The following is an 18,067-nucleotide window of genomic DNA, read 5'->3' as shown; positions in this document are numbered from 1 at the left end:
CATATGTTTGTGGTACCATGAACATTGAACTCTGAGAGGTATCCAAACATCTTGGATAATGCAATGCTTCCTACCTTTTGGCATTTCTACAGAACTGACCATTGTCTCTTCCAGCAATAATATGCATAGTGCCATAAGGTGGTTGCTGCTGTAACTTCATGGTCTGTGGACATGAACATCACCATACTTGAATGGCTTCCACAGAGCCCTGCTCTCAACCTACTGAATATCTGTGGGATGAATGAAGCATTGGATGAGGTCAAGGGACATCTGCCCATAACAGTCCAGGATCTCATTACATGCTACAGGAAGAATGGGACAAAATTCCCATTGATTGCTATCATACACTTGTGGAAATTATACTCCAGGATGTTGCGTTGCAACAAAAGGAGGTCCTACATTTTATTAAGGTGGGTGCTATGACTGTTTGTTCCCTATTGAACATCTGTGGAATGAATGAAGCATTGAGTGAAGTCAAGAGACATCTGCACTAATTTAGTTATTTGTTGAGTTCTAAGGATTTTACTTTATTGGGTTTTTATGACACTGAAAATTTTGAAAATAACAATTGAAAATAAAGGTGATTCAAGTGTTAGAAGTGAAAACATAGCAAAAAAATGGCATTTTTAATAATAACAAGTTATGGTGTGAGTTGCTTGGAGAGACTGCTGCTGGAAGGTAGAGAAGTAATAAGGAGTACAGAGAATGAATAAGATCAAGTGGGAAGTGATGTAGAAGAGCAGAAGAGATTGAAGAGGTAGTTATGAATGAGGTCCTACATCTTATTAAGGTGGACGTCATGGCTGTTTGTTCCTCACATTATAGTGTCTGTTATCTTCTTTACAAGCAGTGTATATACAGGGCTTGATAAATGTCTCATCTGTAATGAGTGAAAATTTTTAGTTGATAAGTAAAAAAAAATTCAGAAGAAAAGTTTGGGTTTAATCAACAGTTTCATTTATGTAATGCTGATTCAGTTTCGTGTCGTAAATAGTTTTTTTTTGTATGTTTACTTATCACATTTATTAGGGAATGATTACCATTACAAATACCTGCTGTCAATTATCACTAATTTGTCATAATGAAATATGACCAATGAGAGGATGAGATATGCATGCATCATTTTAACCTTATGGCATGCTTAGTCATACTGCAAAATGCAACCTAAAATAGATAAGCAGTGGACATCAGTAATTAGCTCATTTCTTATATAGTGATAGATTATGCAGAATTTGTCCATTAATAGTGGATATTAAAACTTGGAAAGCTGAGAAAGAAGTATTTATTTTTCCAAAATATTTCATTATACTGATTCCATCTACATGTTTTTAGATTGTTTCCTGAGTTGCCACTGCATCAAAACATCACTGGCCCTGTCAATCCAACAATATCTGAGAGCCAATCAAAATTCAAAAATGCATAATTTAGTTATTTGTGGAGGTCTAAGGATTTTACTTTATTGAGATTTTATGACATTGAAAATTTTGAAAATAACAATTGAAAATAAAAGTGATTCAAGTGTTAGAAGTGAAAACATGGCATTTTTAATAATAATAAGTTATGGTGGGAGTCACTTGGAGAGACTGCTGCTGGAAGGTAGAGAAGTAATGAGTACAGAGAATGAATCAGATCAAGTGAGAAGTGATGTGGAAGAGCAGGAGAGTACGACAGGAGAGATTGAAGAGGTGGTTATGAATGAGGAAGTGAATGGCATGAGTATGGAAAATAAGAGAATGGATGTGCAAGATGAACAGGGAAACGGGGAGGCTCAGGGTTGACAGGGATACACAGCGTGAGAAAGGTGGATGCTCCAAGAGGATGTGAGAGCATGTGTAGACAGGAAAGGAATGGGATGACCTAGGATCAAGAGAAAACAGTTGGAATTGAAGAAGGTTCTAAAATGAATAAGCAGAAAGGGAAATGGCCATGAGTGGTATCAGTGGAACTAACTGTAGATCCAGGAATGAGCTGTTGTGTTTGTATACAAATGCTAGAAGTGTAAGAAACAAGGCAGATGAAATGGTTGCACCAATTGAATCTGTTCAACTTAAAATTGTTTGAATAAGTGAGACATGGTTAGATGAGGATGACATCCTGACAGGAATAGAGATGGTTGCCTCATGATGTGCTTCATGAGGATAGAAGAGGTAGAAAAGGGAGGGGGAGTGATATTAATGACAGAGGAAGAGTTATGTCCATACAAAATAGAGATGCAAGAGGGAAATAGTGAGAGTGGTTTTGAGGCAGTATGGTGTGAGATAGAGGTGAATAGAATAAAATACTTGGTTGGATATTGTTATAGACCAGAAAATGTGGATGGTAGTGACTATGAAATGTATAATCAAATTAGCCAAGCAAATAAGAAACGAGTGATCATTATGAGCGATTTTAATTATGGCAATATAGACTGGAATGAAGAGATAGCAATGGAAGTAAAGAAAATAAGTTACTTCAGTTTTTGAGGGATAACTACCTCAGACATTATGTGACAGAGGGCACACGAAAATTGAGGGTCTTGGATTTGGTCATCTCATCAGAGAATATAATTATAAATGAAGTGTCAAATCACACCAATTGGTCAGAGTGACCATGAGGTGATTACCTGGGTGGTTGCCAGCAGTGTGAGGACCTCTGTAAGAAAAGGGTATATGTGGAATTACAAAGGAGGGGGGGGTGATTATGAAGAGCTCAGGATACAGCTTGCAGGTATAGCATGGAATGAGGAGTTAGCTGGAAAAGAGATCAATGCAGCTTGGGGGATTTTCAAAAACTATCTTGTAGAGGCAATGTCTGAATGTATTGCAAGGGTGAGAAGGTTAAATAACATAGGTGTGAAATGGATGAATAAAGAAATTAAGCATGAAAAAAAGGGCATTATGGAGGAAGCATAAGAGAAGTGGAAATAACCAATCCTATGAGGACTACAAAGACCAAGCAAGGTGAGTGACTTGGTTGGTAAGGGGAGCTAAAGAGAGGTATGAACAGCAGTTAGCTAATGAAGCCAAAAAGAATCCTAAGGAGTTCTTTCGATATGTAGCCAGCAAAAGAAAGGATGATTACAGAAGGATGACACTGGTTGGAGAAAATGGTATAAAGACAGCTGTTGCAGAAGGTGTGGTGAAGATACTTAAAGAGCAGTTCATAAAGGTCGTTCAATCTTGTGAATGTGACTTCATGGAGAGATTGAGAGCAGTTAATGATGGGGGAAGAAAGACTGTAAGTGAGCAAGACGTGTATGGGGAGTTGAGCAAACTAGATGTATATAAGTTTGTATCTTAAGGCTGTAAATATCGCCACGTATTCTGAAGGAATGTGCCAAGGAGTTGACATATTTTTTTAATTAATATGAGTCTTGCATTCGGTCAAGTTCCTAAGGAGTGGAAGGAGGGCAAAATTGTGCCACTTCATAAATGAGGTGATCGAACTCAAGCATCAAACTATACGCCTATCTGTGTGTCAGGTATTGTAGTTAAGTTGTTGGAGAAGCTTATGAGAACTAGGATCCAGAATTGGATTGACAACAATGGTATTATCTTTAATGGACAGCATGGATTTGCTAAAGGGAGGTCATGTTTTAGATCTACTTAGTTATTAAAATAAGGTGACTGCTTCCATGGACAGAGGAGAACGATACACAGTAATATACTTAGATTTCGCAAAGGCTTTTGATAGATTACTGCATGATAAGTTGATCGCCAAATCTAGAGTGGATGAGGTTGGATATTAGATTGGTGCATTGAATTGGAGACTGGCTATCTGATAGATATCAACAAGTGATGTATAGGAGGAGCGATATCCATGAAAAAAAAAAGTTACTGGTGGTGTGCCTCAGGGGTTTGTTTTGAGCCATTGCTGTTTAACTTGTATATTAATGATATTTGAGAAGATTGGGATGGAGATATTTAGCTGTTTGCAGATGATGCAAAGTTGGGAGGAACCATGAAGAGTAGAGAAGATGTTGGGGACTTACAAGAAGACTTGAATAACTTCAGTGATTGGGCAAGAGAATGGGAATGCAAGTTCAATGTTGCAAAGCGTAAGGTTTTAAAATTTGGAAAACAAAAATGGGATGCAGAATTTATGCTTGGTGAGGATATATTGTTGGAGGTGGAGGAAATAAGAGATCTGGGGGTGATAGTGTATAAGTATCTGAAATTTAGGTGACACATCGCCAAAATTGTGCTTCTGAGAATGATGCGGAGGACACTGACATGTAGAAGTAAGGAGATTCTTGTTCCATGGAAAAGGCTTTGATTAGGCCACACATGGACTATTGTGCCCAGATTTGGTCACCTGGTTTTCAGAAGGATGAAGAGATGTTGGAAAGGGTCCAAAGGTGACCGACTAAGGTAGTTTCTGAACTCTGGAATGTCAAGTATGAGGAAAGATTGAGAAGATGTAATTTGCAGAGTCTAGTGGACAGACCTACAAGCTGGTAAGGGGTTGTTATAGGATCAATGCTGGAGAAGTTCTACAGAAAATAGTGGGAGATCAGGGAAGAACCAGAGGTCATCCCTGGAAACTGTATAAAGAGGATGTGAGTAGGGGAGTGAGAAGCAGGTTTTTTCATGCAGAGTTGTGAATGATTGGAATGCCTTGCCCGGGAGTGTGGTGTCTGCAGAGAATTTGAGTGTGTTTAAAGCAAGGTATGATAAGCTGTGTATGTATGATAAAAGGACCTCCTAGATGAGTCCTTGACTCCATGGTGTCTTGGGTAATAATAATAATAAATAGTTTTGTATCCCTTATAAAATGCATGAATTTGTTTCTTCACTGACTGATAAACACACTAATGTGCAAGTAGTTAAAATATATCTGCTTTGACACTGGTGGTCATAGAGAGCTAAAATTAACCACGGCATTAAAAATGGCAAGAAATTATATTCATGTTCGTTTAATCCTTTATCCAAATGTAAGTAAACAAGTTTGTGCCTGAACTATTTTTAGGACTGGTGCAACTTGTATATAGAAGCTTATGCAAAGCATATATCCTTACAGGTATGTATAATACTATGAGTTGCCCCAGTCCTGAAAATAGTTCAGGTGCAAACTTGTTTGCTTACACTTGGATAAAAGGATTAAACCAAGTGTAAGCAAACAAGTTTGCACCTGAATTTCTCCTGAGATATTGGTATCTTTAATTTAATTTCTGAATTTCTCGGTATCTTTAATTTATAGTATAACCAAATGCAAAAACTTCCAAACAACTATCTCTAATCCAGAGTATTTTAATAATAAGGTGTGACACCTTTTGGCAACGTATTTGAAAATATGACTTCTCCATTACTTCAACCTTGGTATCACCTCTGGGTCCCAATGACAATAATGGTTTGGGTAGTGACCCTTCCCATAATGCATAGCATTATACAATACATACCTGTAAGAATATGTACTTTGCATTATGGGATACTAAGGCAAGTGATGTGAAGTTATAAGCTTCTATATACAAGTTGCCCCAGTCCTGAAAATAGTTCAGGTGCAAACTTGTTTGCCTACCCTTGCTTGGTGACACTTGGATAAAGGATTAAACCAAGTATATAATTTCTTGGTATCTTTAATTTATATCTCCAAATAAATGGTATTACTGTTTTCTATATTCAACGATACTAGCAGAGCAATCTGACGAATAAGCAGCTGTGGACCAACGGTGGTGAGCTATCAGGGTGTGGGGGATCAGAAGTGGCAATTCTGTCTCACTTAAAATCTCACAAAGCCCAGTGACATGCCGAGTAGTGCCGCTATTAAATAAGCACGTGCTGGGGTCACTGCCCTTGACAGCAAGAAGCAGCATTATCAGTACTGACACAAGGTTGAAGCCAAATGATGACAGAAAAGCTTGTGATCAGAGATTTGCAGATGGCGATATATTGTGTACGTCTGTAATAATGCAGAGCAGAAAGCAAATGGAGAAACTACTGCTCTACCTTATCTCCAGAACAACCACCATGACAAGTGAACTTTTACAATTGGCCCCGAGTTCCCAGCATCCCTTAAATGGGACAGGGGTTTGAAGAATCTCCAAGCTTAAAACAGTGTCCACTTTTAAAATAGCAACTTGGAATGTCAGAACTCTATATGAAGCTGGCAAATTAAGAAATGCCACAAGAGAAATGAACAGACTGGGCATCCAGATTTTGGGAATTTGCAAGACAAGATGGTCAGGATCTGGAAAGTGTCAACAAGATAACATAACAATGTATTACTCTGTGTGAATGATGAGAACAAACATCAACATGGTGAAGTAGATGAAGAAATCAATAAATCAGTAATAAATTGGATTCCATTTTCTGAGAGGATAATGCTGTTACAACTTAAGAGAAACCTTGTTAACATAAATATCATCCAAGCTTATGCACCCACATCTGACAAAAGTGAAGAAGAAGAAGAAGAGTTTTATGAACGCTTAAAAGAGATTAAAAATCTAACAAAGAAACATGAAATAAATATAGTGATGGGTGACTTCACTGGGAGTGATGGAGAAATTGTTGGAGAACATGGCTTAGGCACACCTTGTCCAGTTCTGTCTGGAAGAAGATCTAGCAATAGCAAACTTCTGGTTTAAACTTCCACCCAGAAGACTGTACACTTGGAAATCACCTGAAGATATTATGTCAGTTATCTTGAGGCAATTGTAAAACAACAGGAATGGATGGATGACAAATGAGATTCTTTCTCTCACTGGTACATGAAGAGTGTACAAAAACAAAGACCTAGCCAAACATACAGAAATCAAAATGACTACATACTGATAAATAAAAGATTCCACAGCAATGTATAAAGAGTGCAAAGACTTCTCCTGGAGCAGAGATCTCATCAGACCATAATCTCATAGTAACAGAAATACATCTCAGATTAAAATCAGCCAAAAAATCACAAAAGAAGAAAAAGAAAATTGATGTACAGTAGAAAAACTAAAGTACCCGAAAATAAATAAAAGAGCCAAGACACAGCGTAACCTGCGATTACAAGAGATTAACATAGAAGAAAATGAAAGAGTGGAATTTTGTGGAATAGCTTAAAGAATGCCATCGTAACAACAAGTATTGAAGAAGTAGGTTATGTGAATAATGTAAAACAACAGGAATGGATGACAAATGAGATTCTTTCTCTCACTGATACATGAAGAATGTACAAAAACAAAAACCTAGTCAAACATACAGAAACACATAACATCATCAAGAAAAATATAAACGAAGCAAAGGAAAATTGGATGAAAAATTTATGTACCGAGATTGAACTGCTTCAGAAGAAACATGACCATTTCAATCTGTATAAGAAAATCAATTCAAATTTCCAGAAAACTCAGAAAAAAGCAAACAGTGTCTCTAAGAGACGAAAGTGGAAAATTAGTTATAGAAGAAGAGAGCAAAGTGCAGATTTGGATAAAGTATGTAACAGAACTCTTCAATGATAATAGACAGAAACCTATAAATATAAGAAATAACATACAAGAACCAGCAATTCTGAAAGGTGAAATAGAGAATGCTATAAGATCAAATAAAACAAGAAAGTCAGATGGTGTGCAAACAGAATTTTTAAAATTAATAGAACCAGATAACATCAAACTTCTTGGAAAAACTTCAATAAAATATATGCAAGTGGCGAATTTCTACCAGATTGGCTCAAATCTAAGTTTATTACTATCCCAAAGAAACCCAAAGCAAATTCCTGTGGTGACTTTCAACTTATTAGTCTAATGAGCCAAACATTAAAAATATTTTTGAAAATAATTCAGAATTGCATCTATAGAAAAAGTGAAGAAACTCTTGAGTGAAACGCAGTTTGGCTTTCGGAATGGTTTTGGTACTAGAGAGGCCGTTTTCTGTGCCCAAATATTGATACAAAAATGCATAGAAAAAACAGAAATCTGTCTGTGTTTTGTAGATTTTGAAAAGCATTCGAAAGTCAGGCAGACTAACTTAATAGAAGTCCTTCAACAAATAGAGCAAGACGAAAAAGACATGAGATTAATAAGAAATCTGCATTGGAGTCAATTAGCTACCATTCAATTAGACAACATTACTACCAATGATATTATTATTATTACCCCAAGACCTCATGGAGTCAAAGACTCATCTGGGAGGTCCTTTTATCGCACACACACAGCTCATCATACCATGTCTTAAACATACTCAAACTTCTTGCAGACACCACACTCTCAGGCAAGGCATTCCAATCATTTACAATTCTGCATGAAAAAAACCTGCTTCTCACTCCCCTACTCACCCTGTTTATACAGTTTCCAGGAATAACCTCTGATTCTTCCCCGATCTCCCACTATTTTCTGTAGAACTTCTCCAGCATTGATCCTATAACACCCCCTTACCAACTTGTAGGTCTCTATCATATTTCCCCTCTTCCTCCTGTCCACCAAACTGTGCAAATTACATCTTCTCAATCTTTCCTCATACTCGAAATTCCAGAGGTCAGAAACTGCCTTAGTCGCCTCTGGAACCTTTGCAACATCTCTTCATCCTTCTGAAAACCAGGTGACCAAATCTGGGCACAATAGTCCATGTGTGGCCTAATCAAAGCCTTATACAACAGATCAAGAATCTCCCTACTTCTACATGTCAGTGTCCTCCGCATTATTCCCAGAAGCCTTTGTGTTGTCTTCACAATTTTGGCGATGTGTCACCTAAATTTTAGATCCTTATCCACTATCACCCCCAGATCTCTTATTTCCTCTACCTCCAACAATATATTCTCACCAAGCATGAATTCTACATCCCATCTTTGTTTTCCAAATTTTAAAACTTTACATTTTGCAACATTGAACTCATATCCCCATTTCCGTGCCCAATCACTCATTTTATTCAAGTCTTCTTGTAAGTCCACAACATCTTCACTACTCTTCATGGTTCGTCCCAACTTTGCATCATCATCTGCAAACAACTGAATATCTCCATCCAAATCTTTGCCAATATCATTAATATACAAGTTAAACAGTAATGGCCCTAAAACAGACCCCTGAGGCACTCCACTAGTGACTTTCCTTTTCCTGGATATCACTCCCCCATACACAACTTGTTGTTACCTATCAGATAGCCAGTCTCCAATCCAATGCACTAATCTAATATCCAACCCCATCTGCCTAGTTTGACTGTCAACTTATCATGAGGTATGCTATCAAAAGCCTTCACGAAATCCAAGTATATTACTGTTATTATTAAAGAACACGTAGGTCCACAGTGATAACTTTTAATTAATAAATAAGGTACAGATATTTCATACTAAAATTAATAGTACAACTTCAGTGTTACAAAGAGATAGGAATGGAATACAAGTAACGAACATTCGGTGGATCACCTATTAAAATACATTGTTGTCGCGAGCTAGGAAATGAAAGAAATTAATAAATAATTAATATTTAAGATAATTGTTTTTTTAATGATTACATAAAATAAAAGTCTCCCAGATCTTTGAGAGAAGAGAGACAGTCATTTCGATTTAAATTCGGTTGGTGTAAAATAGCTTCACAACTTTCTATCAACAAAATTTCTTCCTTATTGCCTTCTACAAAAGATAAACTGTCATCTCTATCTTTGGTTTCTTATTTTGGACAAACTGGCCGTTCTGTGGAAAAAAGAATTATAGACCATCAATATTATATTGATTACTACAAACCTCAGAAGTCTGGTCTAGCACAACACAGTATTAACACTACCCATCATATCCAGTGGGATAAAGCTATTCTAATTCACAGATGCAGGTTCAAATATGAATGCCTCTTTAAAGAGAGATGTAAAGCTATTTTACACCGACCAAATTTAAATCGAAATGACTGTCTCTCTCTCTCTCTCTTGAAGATCTGGGAGACTTTTATTTTATGTAATCATTAAAAAAACTAATTATCTTAAATATTAATTATTTATTAATTTCTTTCATTTCCTAGCCCGTGACAACAACGTATTTTGAAGGTGATCCATCGAATGTTCGTTACTTGTATTCCATTCTTATCTGTTTGTAACACTGAAGATGTACTATTAGTTTTAGTATGAAATATCTGTACCTTATTTATTAATTAAAAGTTATTACTGTGGACCTAAGTGTTCTTTAATAATTATACTATGCCACAGGTACCTCTAAATATAAGTATGTTACTGTGTATCCTTCTCCTCTGTCCAAGGAAGCAGTCACTTTATTGTAATAAGTAAGTAGATTACTAAAACATGATCTCCCTTTAGCAAATCCATGCTGCTCATCAAAGTGAATACCATTGTTGTTAACCCAATTCTGGATCGTAGTTCTCACAAGCTTCTCCAACAACTTAACCACAACACCTGACACACAGATAGGCCTATAGTTTGATGCTTGAGTTCGATCACCTCCTTTATGAAGTGGCACAATCTTGCCCTCCTTAGGAACTTGACCAAGTGCAAGACTCGTATTAAAAAAATATGTCAAGGCAGGTGTCAACTCCCTGGCACATTCCTTCAGAATACATGCCGATATATTATCAAGTCCCACAGCCTTATTAACATCTAGTTTACTCAACTCCCCATACACTTATTGCTCACTTAGTCTCTCCTCCCCATCATCAATTGCTCTCAGTCTCTCCATGAAGTCACATTCACAAGACTGAAAGACCTTTATGAACTGCTCATTAAGTATGTCCACCACACATTCTGCAACAACTGTCTTTATACCATTTTCTGCAATCAATGTCATCCTTCCATAATCATTCTTTCTTTTGCTGAATTTTGCTTAGGATTCATTTTGGTTTCATTAGTGAACTGCTGTTCATACCTCTCTTTAGCTACCCTCACCAACTAAGTCACCCTCCTTGCCTAGTCTTTGTAGACCTCATTGAATTGGTTATTTCCACTTCTCTTATGCTGCCTCCACAATACCCTTTTTCTCTGTATTGCATGCTTAATCTCTTAATGGAATACATTTAGACATTGCATCTACTAGATAGTTTTTGAAAATCCCCCAAGCTGCATTAATCTCTTTTTCAGCTAACTCCTCATTCCATGTGTTACACCTGCAAGCTGTCTCCTGAGCTCTTCATTATCACCCCCCACCCTTTAGTTCCACATAGACCCTTTTCTTACAGAGGTCCTAACACTGCTGGCAACCACCCAGGTAATCATCTCATGGTCACTCTCACCAATTGGTGGATGATTTGACACCTCATTTATAATTACATCCTCTGATGAGATGACTAAATCCAAGACCCTCAATCCTCGTGTGTCCTCTGTTACATACTGTCTGACATATTAACATCAAAAGAGGAGTGAGACAAGGATGTGTGTTCTCACCACTCTTGTTCAACATATACTCAGAGTTTAAACAGGCATTAGAAGAATGTCCAGAGGGAATCACAATAAATGGAAAGACTGTTAACAACTTACAATATGCAGATGACACTGTACTAATTACAGATAACATCATGGATCTCCAAAAACTCATTGACAGAGTATACATAGAAAGCCAAAGCATGAGAATAAATATAAACATCAACAAGACGAAATACATGTTCATCAGCAAACATCCAACCTCATCAGTGAAACTGACACTCAATTGAAAAAATATCGATCAAGTGTCAAGGTATAAATATCTTGGTTGCAGGCTTAATGAAAGGTCATCATCATCAAATTCCTGCCATGTACCCTCAAGGGGTGTACAGGATATGAACAGTACTACATGAAAAAATTACATCATTACTAACTTCCTATCTACAATTTTCCTACAAATCAGTCTGTTACTTGTCAAGACTCCAACATTATCAGATCTTATATTTCTATCGTCTAAGGCACTTTGTACCGTATCAATCCACCTATATCTTGGTCTTCCTCTGGGTCGTTTTCCTGCCAACCTGGCAGAGAACACTTGTTTTGCTAATCTTTCCTCTCCCATTCTATTTAAGTGACCATACCACCTGAGATTAGCTCTGCTAACGCATTCCGGGATGCTGACAATGTCAAGTTCTTTCCTAATATCCTCGTTTTTAATATGATACTGCCATTGATGCCATCTGTTCACGCCTCTAATCTTTCTCAGGACTCTCATATCTGCGGTCTCTAGTCTTTGGTCAAGTGTTTTACTTCTGACCCAGCTCTCAGATCCATAAGTTAAAACTGGTTTGAACACTGTCTTGTATACAGCTAATTTAGTGTTCCGACTAATTTCTCTCTTATTCCATATGAATTTATTCAATTGACTTCCCACCATACCAGCTTTGCTGATTCTGTTGTCTATTTCTATATTTAATTTGCCATCTTCAGTAAAAATCGTGCCTAAGTAGCTGAAATGTTTTACTTGTTCCACAGGTTCTCCATTCACAACACAGTTGACATTTTCAATGATTCGGCCTATTTTCATTGTCTTTGTCTTTTTATTGCTGACCTTCATATCATATCTATTACAACAGCAATTGAATTTAGTCAGAGAATCTTGCAGACTTGTAGCGGATTTATTTAGAAGTATAACATCATCCGCATAAAGCAAAGAGCTGACATTAACATCTCCAATTTTGATATCAGGTTTAATACCACTTTCCTTCATAATGTGATCCATATAGATAATGAATAACAGAGGGGATAATGTACATCCTTGTCTCACACCAGATTTAACATTAAACCATCTTCCTGTACTTCCTTCAATTCTAACTGCTGACTTACAACTCAAATAAAGACTAAGTATTGCTTGATATAATGCCCCATCGACACCATATAACTGCAGCGTATTGAATAGCTTCTCTCTTGGCACCTTGTCATATGCCTTTTCCAAATCGACAAAACTTAAATACAGATCTTTGTTATATTCCCATGCTTTCTCGACTATTTGTCGTAAAGTGAAGATCTGATCCTGACAGCCTCTATTTGGCCTGAATCCAGCTTGTTCTTCACCAAGCTTTTCTTCCACAATTCTTCTCAACCGTTTCTCAAGTATACTTGCATAGATCTTGCCAGGAACACTCAGTAGGGAAATACCTCTGTAATTCTCACATTCAGTTTTATTTCCCTTTTTATATATGGGTACTATGAGAGCTCTACTCCAATCATCGGGAATTCGTCCCTCTGTCCAGGCTTTCTGAACTATGCAGTGCAGTCACTGTAAGACTTTTATACCACCATACTTCAGCATTTCTGGTCGAATATCATCTACTCCTGCTGCCTTTCCACATTTCAAGCCTTTGATGGCTTTTTCTACTTCAAGTATGGATATGTATTCCTGACTGCATGCCTGGTCAGTGTTTTTTACCACTGTGCTGTCATCACTGCTTGTTTCATTTAGCAGTTTTTCAAAGTAATTACTCCATACTTCAAGGATATCTTTTTCTACCGTTTTCATGTCACCTTTATCATCTCTAACTCCTTTTACAGCACTCTTTCCTCCATTCCTAAGCTTCAACAACCTCCAGAATATTTTGCCACCTTCTTGATATTTATTTTCTATATTCTTGCCAAAGTCCTCCCATGACTTTTGTTTAGCTAGTTTTACACACTGTTTAGCTTTCTTACATTTGTCTCTGTATTCTGTAAGAGTAAAAGCTGACTTATTTGCCAGGAACTTTTGATATGCTTTCTTCTTTTCCTTCACTGCCTCTTTAACTTCCTGTGTCCACCAGGGAGTTCTTAATGAAAGGTGGGATCCTGAAATAGATATAAAGAGAAGGACTGAAATTGCATGGCAGTTCTTCATGTAAATGAGAATATTATTCTGCAATAAAGACCTAAACATAGAAGTCAGATGTACCAAATGCTGAAATGTACGTCTGGTCCATTCTGATCTATGGAGTTGAAAAGTGGACATTGAAGGTCACAACCATCAAGAAAATTGAAGCCTTTGAGATGTGGCTATATAGAAGAATGCTAAGGATATCATGGACAGAAAAAATTACCAATGAAGATGTCTTAAAATCCATTGGCAAAGATCTCATACAAACAATCAAGAAACGAAAAACATCCTATTTTGGCCACATCATGAGAAATGGCAAATACCAACTTCTACAAACTATTTTGGTAGGAACAATTGATGGCAAAGGAGCTATAGGAAGGAAAAGAATATCCTGGTTTGACAACATCAAGACATGGACAGGAAAGAGTAGCGTATACAACTGTTCCGATTAAAGCAAGAATGCAGTTTGTTCACCAAGATGGTCATTGATCTTTGATAGCACCATAAGAAGAAGATATTCAAAAAACAGCAAGAAATATAATCTCAGTCCCATTTGCTCTTATGAATCACCAAAGACCAGCTATTTTCAGTTCCAGGTGTATATAAAATTCCTTGCATTTGGAAGAGGGCGTATTATGGGGAGATATGCTATATTTTGTATGTTGTTCCAGACAGATAATCACAGGAAATATGGCATATCTGCCGATATGCAATTATGGACAGTCAGGTCCACATAACATGCCAAACAAATGGAGAACACCTATGCTTCATTGCAGCAAGAACAAACATGCCTTTCTTTGGTTGTGAAAAACTCTCCAATATGAGAAGCTTTAATTCTTAGACTTTGTCTTCCACAAAAACCAAGGGCTTCCAGTACCTACTACTGAGGATACCTTTCCTAGGATTTCAGGCCTTAAGTCTAATCATTTCCATCTTGCTTTGTGATATCTAAAAGTGCACATTATAGTTTTTTATACTGCATCCTAATGAATGTCTCGATGCCTCTGTGACAGACACAGAACAGCGGAGTCATTTATTGTTTATATTACTATGCTCTCTTCATTCCATTAAACCATTAGTGTGAACTTTGGCTCTAGGTTAAAGCTTTCCTTTAAATGTTTTATACATCCCTCTGCTTGAAGCATTTTTACTATTATTAATTTTTCATTATTCTTATGTCAGTCATAAGCTTTTCTACCTAAAGGCTTTATAAGTCAGGTAATTCTTGTACACAGTTTTATTATTATTATTACATAACACATCCAAGGACTCATTGAGGAAGAGCACTCTACAAGTTTCTGGTCTCCAACACTTAACCCATCAACTTTTTTTTATTTATTATTATTTTATATATATCTACTCTATACTATAAAACGATAAGCTGAAATTGGAAATGGATGTAGGCTGTAACCTTTTTGTGTAACGTTTGCATGTAATATTTTTGTCAAGTTATTTGAAACATTTTGAAACTCAGGGGCTAGCCTGAGTGTCGAGTCTTCAAAATTCGAGTCATCAGAATTCAAGGAGAACCGGCCTACCAGTCCGGAACACAGAGGAGTTGGGCGCCGTAGGCATCAGGGGTGGAGTCCCCTGGTATATATATATATATATCTGCACCACACACAAAAGGCCACAAGACCTATAGCACACTATTGCTGTGTGTGGGCAAGACGAATAGAAGAAAGGAGTAGTATGTTCACATTTTGCTTGAAGAGCTCAGGGTTGGAATCTTTGGGGAAGGCAGTTCCAAAAACAGAAGAAGTAAATGGAATAAAAGAGGAGGCAGTGAAGTTGGTTTGGCGAATTTTAAGATGGACTGTAAAAGGGTGTTGTGGTTAGCAGCGGCTCTTGTTTTAATGATTTTGGAGCAGAGTGGAGGAATAAAAAGTGGTCAATTCAGCAGAGTACTGTCCTTGGAAGTATCTGTAGAAGAATTCAATACCCCACTCTGTGAGACAACAAGGATTGAAGTGGGTTTGTGAGAGAGAGAGAGAGAGAGAGAGAGAGGGGGATCATCCAGATTGTCCTCTTCTGGATAGAATCGAACAATCTTAGAGAGGATTTTGGTGCAACACCCCAAATATGGGAGCAATATTCCATGGCTGGGCAGATTTGGGCTTTGTATAGAGTTAGCAACTGTGAAGGGGTGTGAAGTAGTGTTTTGTGTGAAAAAGTACACAAGTTTTTTTGGGGCTGCAAAGCTATAGTTGATATATGGTTGTGCCAGGAAAAATCAGAGGTGCAAATCAGTCCAAGAAGAGAAATCTGATCGTGTTTGGAATATCTTAGTATTACTGAAGGTAACAGGAAGGAGAAGAACTGTTTCTTTTGAGAGATCAGACATAACTGAGTTTTGGTGGCACTAAAGTTTACAAGGTTGCCCCCTTGCCCCACTGGGATACAGCTAGGAGATACGAGTTCAGGTTCCTGGTCATGGTAGATCTTGACGATTCTAATACTTGAGCACTAACAGGTTTGTCAAATGAAAAGGAGGAATGGAGTATACTGTCATCAGCAAAGCTATGGATAGGATTGGAAGTCTGTGAGAGTGGGTGAAAGATCAGAACCATGGACTACTCCTGCATTGGTGGGGGAAATCTGAGGAGAGTAAGTCGTCCACCATGACATGTAGTGAGCAACCAGTAGGTCCCTGTGCCAAATCCAATCAAATGCATCTACACAGAACATCACTGTCATCATCATCTACACACAGCAGTACTACCACTACTAGTATTTTTATATTTTTTTGTCTGTAAATTGCACGTGTTCTCATGGCTGATTTCTCTGTATGTGGGATGAAAAACCCGAGTTTCCAGGGGTTAAAAAACCCTACTACCTCTGTATGAGATCAGCTAACTCAATTCAACTGAAAAAAGCCCACATAAAGATTCCTTTTGTCACAACAAGAATGGAAATTAGGCCTTTTCCAATCGAAGGGTTCAATGATACCATATCATTCTTTTAATTGCACTACTAAGGCGCTTTCTCTCTAATGATTGTGTACACGTGAAACTCATGCAAAAATCAACTATTTTATTCCGTTAAAAATTTAAAATAACTTTTACAACATAAAGATTAAATTACATGATAAATTATACTGGCATATATAATTATGCAATATTATTTTTCTAAAATTCATACCTCCTGGTAAAAATTCCATAATGAGGTACAAGTTAATGGCATCCTGAAAACTGTAATACATTTTTACTACCCACTGATGATCTGCTTCGACCAAGACATCCCTTTCTGCTCTTACATGGGCAACCTGAAAACAGATAAATTGAATGTGTTTAGAAAGAGAAAAACGCATTCACAAAAGCACAGTATTAAAAAGAATCTTATTTGAAATTTAATTCTGAAAATTTTCAAATAATGCTATGGAAGTTATTTTACCTGTTCCTTTTCCAACATATCTGCTTTGCGCAATATTTTCATGGCATAAACATGCCCGGTGTCTTTTTTCTGAACAAGTCGCACTTCACCAAATGCTCCTCGCCCTATTACTTTAAGAGGTTCAAAATCTTCAACTCCTAACCGAGATCGCTTCAATCTTAGGAACTCTGTCTCCTTCACTGCATGTTGCATTCGTTTTTCTTGTTTCTAAAACAAATAAATTTTCTTTGGTGTTCATGTGAAATTTCTTAAATCTGACAGATAAATTTTGCAAGATAAAAAGGTATCATGGTTTCATATAGGAAGTGCATGATAACTGAGTCAACAACTACATTATAAAACAATAGTTTAAAAAAGTTTAACAGGATAATATTAAATGTTTAACAATTACATAAAAAAGAAACAAACAATTGCAGGATAAAATAAGGAAAAATATAAATAAAATTTCAGGGATGATACTCACAAAACTACAGATTTCACTGTCAAGGAAAATATTTACATGCAGATAATAGTTACTATCCTTTGACACTCAACTGTCATTTCAATAATGACTTTTGTGGGAATGCTACCCACATTTTAGACATGTATAGGTTACTATTATAACTTATCTTTTTGTTCTAATACAAGCGTTTTCAGAAATGCTTACTTAAAAAAAAATAATTAAAAATATTATTATTACGTTACACCTCCACGGAGCCCAAGCACTCATCAATGGAGGGCACTCTACAACTCTCTGTCTCCACCATTTATTCCACCAGCTACAGAGAACCGCCACTACATCATTATCTCGACACAGTGCCATTTACTGCTCACTGGTAATTTTCTTCTATAAATTGCATGTGTTCTCAAGGCCAATTCACCTGTACACAGGATTAAGAACCTGCATTGCTGGGAGAAAAACTCTACTACCTGCATATGAGATTGTTTAAGTTGATAAAAACCCGTATAAAGTAAATAAGTAAATAAATATATAATAAAAAAAAAAAGTTAAGACAACAGATGGACAGGATATAACATTTACCCGATAATAAACTCTGCTTTTTAGAAG

The 18,067-nt window shown here is 36.9% G+C and overlaps 1 protein-coding gene across 7 annotated transcripts in view; it reads right to left on the bottom strand.

The window, feature by feature from the left end:
* Positions 1 to 18,067, bottom strand: part of trc (Serine/threonine-protein kinase tricornered) — a 274,402-nt gene that overhangs the window by 64,605 nt on the left and 191,730 nt on the right. For all 7 annotated transcript variants that reach the window (XM_090394419.1, XM_090394418.1, XM_090394421.1 and 4 more), the window contains 2 exons: positions 17,020 to 17,226; positions 16,768 to 16,891 (listed from right to left, as the gene is read on the bottom strand). In XM_090394419.1, coding sequence (XP_090250545.1) covers positions 16,768 to 16,891; positions 17,020 to 17,226 — 331 coding nt within the window. The remainder of the gene's footprint in view (positions 1 to 16,767; positions 16,892 to 17,019; positions 17,227 to 18,067) is intronic.

This window comes from Typopeltis vanoorti, chromosome 6 (genome assembly GCF_054136105.1).
Source record: "Typopeltis vanoorti isolate ZY-2024b chromosome 6, IOZ_Tvanoo_1.0, whole genome shotgun sequence".
In the NCBI taxonomy this organism is placed as follows: Eukaryota; Metazoa; Arthropoda; class Arachnida; order Uropygi; family Thelyphonidae; genus Typopeltis; species Typopeltis vanoorti.
Note: the sequence above shows the minus strand (reverse complement) of the source record. Positions and strands in the feature narration are given on the sequence as shown.